General features: G+C 31.7%; 1 protein-coding gene across 4 annotated transcripts in view; it reads left to right on the forward strand.

Annotated features, from left to right (window-relative positions):
- Positions 1-12,602, forward strand: part of STXBP5 (syntaxin binding protein 5) — a 167,731-nt gene that overhangs the window by 115,425 nt on the left and 39,704 nt on the right. Inside the window, exons 20-21 of one of the 4 annotated variants that reach the window (XM_025422509.3) lie at positions 4,483-4,542; positions 4,645-4,692. The exons of 2 other annotated variants lie outside the window; for them this stretch is intronic. In XM_025422509.3, coding sequence (XP_025278294.1) covers positions 4,483-4,542; positions 4,645-4,692 — 108 coding nt within the window. The remainder of the gene's footprint in view (positions 1-4,482; positions 4,543-4,644; positions 4,693-12,602) is intronic. One more of the 4 variants, XM_025422510.3, reaches the window with a different exon arrangement.

Here is a 12,602-nt window from a genome sequence, read left to right on the forward strand (position 1 = left end):
AAGATCTTGAACATTTATAATCTAATGGTAACTGTAGACAGAATAGTTGTAGACTAATTATATATGGTTTTGGTCAAAGTGATATTTAATATAACTGTATAGCTATTTTAAGGCAGTTATCCTTTTTTGTCCATATAGGTCTTTATGTGACCTATGTGTGTAATAATATTTCAGTAGAACATAATTTTTAATATCTTTTCAATCTCCTTAACGTTAAGAGGATTGTGATTTTATTATTTTAAGTGTATAGAAACTTTGCCAGTCTTTACTAAGGTTGACTTCACAATTTTAACAACCATATTAAATCGTTCTGGCTGGGAATATTTATCAGCTTTCAACTAGAAAGATTGTTCTTAGGACAAAGTAACATGGTTATTAGATAGATTTTGATCCTTCATTGGCTGATTCTACTACATCAGAAATCATTATAAGCATGGGAAATATTGAGAAGTGCATTTTAGTTTACTCTGATATTTCGGTTTAGCAGTTTATTAGACATAGGACTCTAAAAGCTTTTGTGATGTTTCTTCTTGAAATTGCATTTTCCTAATATTGCACAAGTTATACCTTAAGATATATCCACCTTCTGGTTTTCTTAATCTTTAAATTTCATATTTAAATTCACTCATTAATGAAACATAGAACCACAGGAATTAACATAGCACCTAATGTTAAGTCTGAACATTGGTACAGTAAAGTTTGAATGAATAATATGGAGCAAATAATTGTATATCCGATCTCACAGAACTAGAGTTATTTCTGAATTTGGATTTCAGAACTGTAGTATCTTTTCATTATTGCTGTTCTTTGTCCATCTACCTACAGCACTATTCTGATCTTACCTTCTCTAAAGGCCTTGTGAATGCAGTTGTCAATATGTTAAGGCTAAAAGCCAAACTAGATAATTTGGTCATGGAATTATCTTTTAGTATATTAAATGACTGTCAAAATTGTTTTAACAAGACTCAGCCTAAATAAACTAATACTCATTATCCTAAGCCAAACTTTGAATAGGTATATTCATCTATCAATTTGAAATAACCAACAAGAGGTAATTATAGAGAAGTATTTAAGTATATTAAAATATAAGTCTGTAAATATAAAAAGTTCATAAAAGTAAAAACCCTCCAAATCTTTTCTGAGAAATTCAAACATTGTTGAACATTTTCAACCATATTTTTTTGATCCACGTGAAAGGACAATATAGTTTTAACATACAGAATTTATATGACACTAGGTGTTTTATTGTTTCAGTGAATTTGAACTGCAAGGTAAAAATTGTGAGTGTAAAAATCATTGATAAATCACAAATTCTTATCTTAGTAGAAAACTATTTAGTCTTTGATTATGCACTGAAAGATACAAGAATATTCTGAAGACATACAGATATACACATACAGATATATACATATACATATATACATTCCTGCCTATCAATATGGAGAGACAACTTTTACAAAAAAACAAATCAGACTTTAGTAGACAGTAGTTGTGCCTGAAACATGTTTCATAGAGCAGAAGATAGATGTCACTCATGCATACGTAGTGAAACATACAGTAGAAACTAGGATAAAACTCTGGAAAGCAACCTGTTGACACTATATTCTTATAGCTATGTCTTTCACTGCTTGCCCATTTTGAAATAGTAATTCTATTAGTAATTCTAATAGTAATTCTAATAGTAATTCTCACTACTCATCTTTGGCCAGTTGTCTTACTCTTTGCCCATTGGTAAATTTTTTTACATTCATTCTTGTTAGCATTCTAATAAAGAAATAAAGGAATAATTTAGTAACATTCCTCTCACCAATACATGTAAATTCTACTAATTTAGGATGGTCAAATGAGAAGAACGGAAGGGGTAAGTTTGAGGTGAATCAGAAGAACCACAAAGCATCATGTAAAACCATGTAAAGTAATAATTAAATTCCTAGCTTCAAGTACTTTCTGCAGTGTGGTAAGATATAGATAAATAAATAATTAAAGGATACAATATAGATTATAAAACCAGTATAGTTAATAGAAAACAATGTATGGGAGAAAAGAAATGTTTAAAAGTGGGTTGGAATGGAAGTTCAACTGAGTCACTCATAAATAAATACTAAGAGGAGGACCACTATTACAAAAATGAAAAGTAGTCATACATATGCCCTTTATCAAAATCAGTGTGTTTATTCAAAATAATAATATAAATGAAGAGAAACTTTTTGAAAAGCATTTAAATCTCATAATCAAAATTGGTGATCTCAGCAGTTTTAACGGTTCAGTATTAAAGCTCAATTCAAAAAGCATCCTGAGAAAATCCAAGTTAACAAATACAATTTAGTTTTTTCCATTTGTTTTTAAATAAACTGGCAGTCTCTGAAACAGAATATTAATTTTGCCATCCTGAATTAACATGGGAAATAACTTCTGCTATCTCTATTTGATCTTTGTATTTCAAAGAACTTAGATTGCTTACTGAGCACTTTCAAAATACTGGAATTTTGTTTTAGGACTGCATCAAACGTGTGTGTATGTGTGTGTGTAAATGTGAAAATGATAAAAACTTTTGTTAGGTTATTTCAGTTTGAAGAAAACTCAGGGCCACATAAACCATAATATAAATTCTGCCATTAGGGGTTACCATGTACCCCCCCAAAAAAGCTATAAATATTTTCTGTGTTTATTTTTTTCTGTGTTTATTTAATCATAATTATTTGGTAAGTATATTCAAATGGGATATGCTGAAAGCATTTTTGGAATTTTGGGTGGTTTTTTTTTTTTTCATTTTTGGAATTTTGACAAAAATTCTGAAGACCAGCAGTGGGCAATTTTCATTTAGGGGAAATATTTTCTTTACTTTTATGATTTATGTTGAAAATATTTTGGAAATATTAAAAAACAATTTGTATAATTTTATATTCACATTTAGATATGTTATCTAATTGTTGCTCTAAGATGATATCAGATAAAATAAGTATAATTTTTTTTACCTTCCTGTGGCTATTTAATATCAGAGGTGACTATGATATTTTAAAATAGTTATAACATCTTATAACTATTATCTTATTTGAAAAACAAGTATACCCATTTCTTTTCCTGAAAATGTTACTGAGCTCAGTGTTACTTATGGGATATTTTTTGATATAGGATTTATGAGGATCCATAAATACTACTTAGCAAAAATAACATGGTTTTTTAAAGAGTAATCTTCTAAGACTATTATAGAAGAAATTGGATACTGCCAATGTTACAGGTTTTACTTGGTCTGTGGAAAGATTTTAAGGATATTTTCCACTTGGCCAAAGAAAGTATGATTTTTGTGGGAGAATGGAAGGTCAAACTTTGACCTTATTGATTGAGGCTCAGTACTTTCACTGGGATAAAAAGGAAGAAAAGTACAGAAAAACTTTTTTATTTACTTCTAGTTATGTTCCAGGCATTTGCTTCTATCAGAAGCTTTTTATTCATTCAACAAATGTTTACTTGGAGATTGCTGTGTACAAAGCACTCTGCTGAGTGCAAAGGGGATGCAAAGATAAATCAAATGGAGGCCCAGATGTGCAGTGCAGTGGGAAAAGGGCACATGTGTATTAACTTTTTAAAATATGAGGTATAAGTGAGGAACATCATAAGAGACATGTACTGATAAATGATTATTGGAATTTAAAAAGAGGGAAGATGATTTATAGCAAAGAGATTGAAAATTTATAGGTGAGATGTCATTTGAAATGTGCTGCTGTTATAAAGAATAGATTGTTTAGTAAAAGTTGTCAACTAGAATACTACTTAAGATTACATTTATAAATAAAACATTTATTTTAGAAACACCTTGTTTGAGGAAAAATGTCAAATCTTAATTATAAAAATATTAGATAAACTTATTGGGAGTCACAGCCAGAATAAAATGAAATATTTGTTACCTCCTTAAACGTAAGTAAATATTTGAACATACCTAAAATTATACGTATTATCCTCAGTATTTTAAAGATCATTGTGGTAATAATAGGCTTATATATGATTTTAAAATTTGTATATAGAAAGTTAACTCTAAAATAAGTTGCCAGAATACTTCTTGCATGAGATTCTTAGTTCTAGATGAACCATATTCATTTAACATCAAAGAATTTTTGCATTTTTTTTTTCAGAAAGAGTTAATTGCTGCTTTTCTTTCAGAAAGAGTTAATAGCTGCTTAGATTTTTCTTTATCTGTTCTCTAATATCTATGCCAAGATTTTTCTAAATGGTTGCAACTTAAGGAAAAATTGTTCTAGATTAGGGATTTCTCTACCATGAAAGATAATGTACTACTGTTTGCTATTCTTACTATAGTATTAGAGGAGTTGTTATTAATTATATGCATGACCTTTTCTTGTGGCCAATAATATGGAAACTTATCTTACAAGTTACCAGATTATTTTGTTTGTACTTTTCCCTATGACAACTCAGTGTTTGTGACTGACGATATGCCTGTTCCTTCCATTGTCTTCGTTTGTGTAGGTTCTTCATCACCACACAATTCAGATGATGAACAAAAAATGAATAATTTTATAGAAAAGGGTATAGTATCTTTATTTTAAAGTATTTTCTTTTAATTATTTTTAATTCATTTAGTTTACTTTGAATAGATTTTGACATTTTATATCAAAATATTATTTTCAGTGAAGACCAAAAGCAGAAAGTTTTCCAAGATGGTAGCCAGTGATATAGGTAGGAAATAGAAATTTCTCTTTTGTTTCTAATCCTTGCTATATGCAGTGTTACTCAACACCAAAAAATGATCTAATGCATTGCATTTTGTATATATTAATTTGTTACTTCTGTGCTAAACAATAACCTCTTGGGCTGTTTCTTCTAAACTCATTGGGGCAGTAATTATTAAAAATCAGTTAAATTGGGGTTGCAGTTCTTCCTCTGACTTAAAATGTGAATTATTCTATTTTTATTTTTGCTTTATTTAAAATAAAGCAGGGTTCAATTTATGCCATAAATAGTACAATTCTGTACTTCCAGATTTTGAGATCTTTTTCCTCTATAGTTTTATTTGTATTTTCTCCTAGCTTTATTTCATCTTTCTCAAATTTTCAAAACCCTCAATTTCAAGGAAATAGTTCTCTAAAATATTGACTTTTTTATTCTGTAATCTGCACTATCCTTGAGTTAAATGGGAATTTTCTTAAAACTCTTCCTTCCCTCCCACACACAAGTAAAAGTGATTGATAGTGTTTTATATTAATCCTTTCTACTGGTTCTATGAATATACTTTGAAATGAATTACCTAGTCCAAGATTTTCAGTTTAAAATTTAAAATTCCAATTTGGAAGACAAAACATAATCAAACTTTGAGGACGTAATCAATCTCTTAAGATTTTTTGGTTGGTCATAAAAATTTGAATATTCTCTGAAGATTTTTAAAGGCTTGAGAAGCACTGTTTTACAAAAAGAGAATAAATTCAATCTTTGATTTAAATCTAAAATTCTTATTATACTGTTATGTTCTTTCCTCAAAAATGCCTACCATACATTCCTTGAATTATATTAAATGAGATGCATTTCAGGGCAGTTGAAATAGATTTACCTTTTCTCATGATAATGTAGAGTAAAGTTAAATTTCAAAAATTTAACAGAAGTAGCATCCATATTGTCTACATGTTGTAAATTGAACCCTGTTAAGTCATATTAACGTTGGCTGACTGTTAGCACCTCTGGTCATTATTTAAATAAGATGGTTTATTCTTGGGCAATGGGCTCTTCATAAATGGGAAATGATTATCTTTTTGTGGTTTTATAGTAAATCAGTTGGTAATAGTTAAATTGCTTTAATTATGTACTAGCACTATAGCATAATATTTTTTCAACCAAATTTTTAAAATATTTTGTCTTAATGGTACTTACTGTCATATAATATAAAAAATTAGAAGGGACTTTCCTACATATACTTATTAATCAAAGAACTTTTAGAATTTAATTATATGGGAATTTTACCTTGCATGAAAGGAACCTTGTATATAATTACAGTTTTAGAAATAATTTCTCTGCCCCATATTTGACCTCGAGGTTATATTTGCTTTGTTAAATATGGTGACTAGTTCCTCTCTTTCTTCTGTGTTTTGAATAGAATATGTAACGTGAAACATCTGAGCTTGAATATTTGAGAGTCTTCAGTTAACACATTTCTTAGACTAAGAACATTATTGGAAGTTCTTTGGTAACGTTCTTGCTTGCTTTTTATGTTATTGGCAAGTTTTTCTTTTTGCCATGCCAATTTTTATGTTTATGGTTTCTGGGAAACATGTTAACTTTATTCAGTTTTTTAAACTCAGGTTACTTATACAGTTATATTTAATTATTTTACATCCTCAGAAATTACTGCTCTATTTCCTATTTTATGTATAACTTTGGTTTTGGTGGTAATCTTTCAGTGTGGTTTTTAATCTCAACATAGATCCAAGGAAAACTCAATTCTCAATTTTTTTCTTCATTCAAATGGAGACTGCTCCATTTTAGACTTTTTTTTTACAGTTGAAAAAATGAGGGTTTTTTTTTTACATTAATGTAGAGTTTTGTAATAAGTGTTAACATAAAATATCAGTGAAATATCAGAAAAAAAAATACATAGAATGTCCTGTGCTTTCTATGTAAAGTTTATGGTGTCAAGAGTGGTAGGATTCCTTGAGCATTCTGAGCTCACTGTGTTTCCTATCAGCCAGTCCTATACTTGCTCTGAAGTCTCCTGGGCCTCATAAAATGACCACCTCTCTCTTCCTCAGTCTATAAACTATAGCTTCAATTATAATGTAGTGATGAAGTGTCCTAATAAGGGAGGACATAAGATTTAAGCCTAGGCCCTCAAGATTGACACTAGTAAGAAAGACACTTTGCTGGGAAGACTGACTGAAATGTCTTGCAGCTTCACCTTTTCTTTTAAGGTAACTGCTACCGATATTGGAAGGGTGAGATGCAAAATGTCATTCTTACTTTAATGCTCTAACCCAAGCTTGAAAATCAACCCCTTTATTACTACCTGACAGTACAGCTGAGATAACTAAGATAACAGTTTAAAAATACACACACACACACACACACATACACACACATTTAACAATTACAATTCTTCTGACACCATGCCAGCCCTTTATAAATAATATTTTTTATTTATTCAATGTAACTACAGTGAGGGACTTACTATTACTTCCCTGTTTTACAGATGAGGTAATGGAGAGGTAGAGTATAAGTAATGTATCTGTTGGTTACACAGCTAGCAAATGACAGAGCCAGGATTCCCACCCAAGTAGTCTGACTTCACCATTTGTCCTTTCAACACTGTACTATTACCTCTTAAGACAATTTACCAAAGTCTGTAAGGATTCAAACCCAAGTCCATTGTGTGATTTCTAACTAGATATTCTGGTTATGGTCCTGTTCTATCTACATAGGAACTTAGGAAAAAATATGGTTCCTGTTAAGTTCTGCCCCAGCACCAGATCAAACATAATATATAGTGCCTGGAAGTCTACTTTTTTCAAAGACCAGACTGAAGGAAAGTAACTACAGTGACCAATAGAGTCCCATTTACCCAAAACTTAGCTTCATTGTTTCCCGGCTGACAGCTAACTCCGGTAAATGATATCAACAGTGACTTCTTTGTATTGCGTAAGAATAGCAGCCTAAAAAGGCATAACTTTAGTCTTGTGAGTTTAACAGCAAAAATAAAGCAGAATATAATGCAATTGCAACATTCCTAAAGAAAGGTACATTCATGTATACACATATAGTGACTTGGTTTTGTCTGTTCATACTTGATGATTAATTTTTGTTAGTAAAATCTTAATGACCAGCATTTCCAAAATCAAACTTTCTTATAGTGCTAACCATTTCTGTAAATTATTTAGAAAATAAGAGTGGCTACCAATTCTGATTTGCTTATTATTTATATTTTATAAAACTTTGGAAGTATGAAATTCTGTAAAACTTTTTATTAAGTTTGTGTAAGAATAGTCCTAAAATGAATGTCTTTATTAAAGTGTTAATCAAATTTTTATGATACCTTATGAATAAAATATGGTCCAGATGCTAGCATTGTTTGGTAGATTTTAAAACTACATGATCAGTCTTTTCTAAAGTTTGTTGGTTCTATTTCAGTGATTCTATTTCATTGTGAAAGTGGATTTCTATTTTTTTTTTTTTTTTGTGAAAGTGGATTTCTAGCTGGATTCTGTAGTCTACAGCCCTGCCCATGTCCCATAATATTACTAATTTTCAGATAGAAGAAATGATTACGGGAAGCTATGAGGGGGAAATAATTACTAGAGATTAAAATAAAAACATTCAAAACTTTAGTGACTTTAATGAGAACTGTGCCAAAACAAATAAAAATCATGGCTCTGTTTAATGAGCACCTCCCAAGTTCCAGGCACTATAGATATTCTCCAGATGGCATTTATAAACCTAGGAAGGATTGTACCTCCATGGTCCTTTTAATCTCTCAGATTCTGGGTTAAGAGTTACTTGGGTAATGACTAATTTTCTTTTTTTAGCAAAAACTGAAGCAATTTTTGAAGTCAATTTAAATGATGGTAATGGTCATTAGTCCAAGTACTGTTTTTGTTAGTTCTCTTTTACATGAGTCCCAATAATTCCTTTTTTAAATTAAAGAGTTCTAACACAATTTAAGTAGGTTCTTAGTTATTATATTCCAACTTGCTAATTCATTAAATCCTACAGTTTTAAATCTGCTTAAGCCCCCTTATTTTTCAAGAAAAGAGATTGAGCCTCAAAGAGGTTAAATTGCACATCCAAAGTAATGCCCCATAGTAATGACCTAGTCAGGACCAAAATCGAGATCTCTTGACTCTTATTTTACTATAGCATGTCTCCACTCTCATACTTTAAGGTTTCTTTTTCTTGTGGTGTCTTCCTTATTCTTTTATATTTACAAATTGAAAAAAATGCTCAGAGATCCATTTGGAATTTGCCATGTGAATAAAAAGGTATGTATCAAATTGATTAAGCAAAATTTTAAATTATAAAATTGTTCTAATTCATTATAAAACTCAAATTAGTACTGATATTTCTACTTTACATTACCCAATATTCAATCCCAAATGTGAGGCTGTTACTCCTTTAGAAGTTCATCTTTATATTTAATCTACAATATGGCTATTGGAAGAATAGAAGTTCATCTTGAGAGAGAAGATGAGTCAAGTGTGCAGCAATACCATTTTTATAGGTAAAATTACTCTTTGTGAAGAACTGAATTTCACAAGCACTTTAAAACCATTATACACATCTGAGGTTTTCTAACAAATTCTTTTTCTCTTTCAGGATTACTAATATCTGAAGAGTATGGCATAGTGTGTATTGTATTTTAATTTTATTTCAGAATGTATCTTCTGTCAAATTTCATAATAAAATCTCAGCAATATCTGTTTGTCTTTTATATTTCAGTACTTCCTGTAAATGCAATTCTTTCTCCTTGAACTTTTTCTTAAGTTGGAAGAATGTAAAATGGTCTTTTTTTTTTTTTTAAATGGTCTTTCTAGAAATAACTTATGTTTGATTCCAAAAGTAAAGTAAATTAGTCCAAATTAAAGTTAAATTACTGAAATAATTTCTTTGTCAAGTATCGTTTGAGTAGAACTGTTAATATAGTGATCCCTTTCATGAAGATGGCGTTGAAGGGAGAAGGAAGCCTCTGACACTCCCGGAGTTGAAGCCAGAGCAAAGGCTTTGAAGGCCAAGTAAGCAGTACTGAAAGATGTCCACAGTAACAAAAAAAAAAAAAAAAAAAAAAAAAGAAGAAGAAGAAGAAGTAGAAGATCCGTACATCACCTGCCTTCTGACAGCCCAAGACACCGCATCTCTGAAGATAGCTCAAATATCCTTGAAAGAGCACCCTCAGGAGAAACAAGCTTGACCACTTGCCATCATCAAGTTCCCTCTAATGACTGAATCAGCCATGAAGAAGAAGACAACACACTTGTGTTCATTGTGGATGCCACAGCCAGCAAGTACCCAATCAAACAAGCTGTGAAGAAGCTCTATGACATTGGTGTGGCCAAGATCAACACCCTGATCCAGCTCAACAGAGAGAAGAAGTCATATGTTCAGCTGGCTCCTGACTATGATGTCGGATGTTGCCAACAAAGCTGTGATCATCTAAGCTTAGTCCAGCTGGCTAAATCACCAGCTGCTGAAAATGGTTTTTTCCACCAAAAATACTATTAATGTGGCAATTTACGCTCTACCGTTACTTGTATTAGTTTGCTATTAGCTGCCATAACAAAATGCCACAGATTGGGTGACTGAAACAACAAAAAGGTATCTCCTTTGGAGTAGTTCTGGAGACTAGAAGCCAAGATTAAGATATTAAGGTTTGGTTTCTCCTTGGCTTGTAGATGGCTACCTTTTCATTGAGTCTCACATAGTCTTCCTTCTATGCAGGTGCAACTGTGGTCTTTGTGTGTTTAAATTTCCTCTTCCAGTCAGATGGGATGAGGGTCTGCCCCTAATCGTCTTATAATTTCAGCTTAAACACCTCTTTAAAGGCCCTGTCTCTAAATACCTCACATTCTGAGGAATTGAAGGTTAATGTTTCAACATACAAATTTTGGAGGAACAGTTCAGCTTATAACACTTAGGGTTTTATTCTGTAGAAAATGCAGAGTTTATTATGATATCCTAGGCATCAAGTTTTATGAATTTATGGAAAGCAAATAGAAACTGGAAAAATATTGAAGACTAAAGCTATAGGAGTTCAAGAATTAAAAGAACTTGTTATAGCTGAATCTTAAGAGATGATTTAAAGATTCCTTTCCATTCTAAGTAATGGCTATGTGTTCCAAATTTCAAAAGTGATCTTTCTGATGAATAGGCCTGTGTTTAATTTGCCCTCTTTTTTTCTTCAAATCATTTGTGAGAAAATTCAGCTTCTTTATGTAGAAGTAAAATTCCAATGACAGTTTGTGTTGATTCATTTACTTATGCACTTATCACCATGCTCATTGACCACACCTTAAGTGCTATATACATACTTAAATGCAGTATTTTGCAAGATAAATTTTATCTCCAAACTCATGTAATTTATATTCTAACATGGGAGATAGACATTGATATTATTAGTTCTAATGGCTATTAAAATAATGTGTGATAAGTGGCAAGGATTTCTACTTCTTGGTCCCACTTTCGCCTTGGATCTTTGCCATATTAAATAAGCTGATTATCAGTCTTTTTACTATTCTGATTTTTAAAAATTTAATAGGCATGCATTTCAACATTTTGCTTTGAAAGAGTGGCATTGGATCTCTGCAGGTGGTAAAAAGTGATATTGTCACTTTATTTTAATTATCAAACCTCAGTATAAACAAAGTTTTGTTTTTTTGGCATCTTCATACTACCATAATAGTCCTTTTACTTGTTATTGTGTACTGTTTACTATGAAAGTCACATTCTAAAAAGCAGAAGTTGTATTTCTGTTTTCCCTTCTTTTAAGAAACCTTCCTTAGAAAAATAAGATGTGGAACACAGTGGATAGAAAAATTAAAGGAGAATTATAAAATATCTGTTTAATTTCATAGAAGCAATATGAATCTCCATAATTGAGAAACTTTACAAAGATTTGTACTGTTGCAAAGAACTAACAAGTATCAGCCATGACAAAACTGTCATCTATGGTACCGTGGTCCAAACAGTGCTCTTGAGATTTGTTTCTTTCCTTTGTATTGAAACTACCATTGCAGACATGATTGCTGTCATCATGCATCACTTCATTAATTCCTACCAAGCAAATGCAGCTCTTTAGTACTCAACCAGTTAGTTTATCTTCATTGCAGTTTATAAAAGAGAGCAGCGGTTGGGCATCTGCCTTTGGCCCAGGGCATGATCTTGGAGACCTGGGATCGAGTCCCACGTCAGGCTCTCTGCATGGAGCCTGCTTCTCTCTGTCTATGTCTCTGCCTCTCTCTGTGTCTCTCATGAATACATAAATACAATCTTTTTAAAAAAGAAGAAGAGAGCAGAGGCTCAAGTGTATAGCCTGCCAAAACAGATCTCTGATACCAGTTTTCTTTAGATGGAAGAAACCTTATTGTCATCCCCACCATTTCTGCTGTGGACAGAGGCATAGGGAAATAGAGCTAGTTTTTTTTCACTAGTGACAAAAAAATTTCAAAACAAGGAAGATACTGAGTACAAGGAGCAAGAGTTGAAGAATACACAGTTGAAGAAGAGAAAAACAGACTATGTGTCTTCCAAGAATTCATTCAAATTGTCTTCCATTTGAAAGCTTCAGTGGGAGTTGAGTAACTTCAAAGCATGAGCAGAATTTCTTTTAAAACATGCAGTGAAATCTGCTGACAAGGTAACTGGGTTGGCAAGTGCTTCTGAGACTCCTAAGAAGTAAAACTATGGCCAGCAATAATTGCTGGATAAAGTGTGCGACTGCTTCATCCAGGATACAGAGTATACACTAGGAGGATTTACAGGTTCTCCAGATGTCAACCTGCCTCTTGTGGACCTGCCATCAAGGAGGTGATTAAACAGACCTGAAAACAAGTATATTCCCTAGAAGTCACAAAATCAAATGATAAAAACATATGGTCTAAACTTCAACTTTAGGTTTG

This window comes from Canis lupus, chromosome 1 (assembly GCF_003254725.2).
Source record: "Canis lupus dingo isolate Sandy chromosome 1, ASM325472v2, whole genome shotgun sequence".
Lineage (NCBI taxonomy): Eukaryota > Metazoa > Chordata > Mammalia > Carnivora > Canidae > Canis > Canis lupus.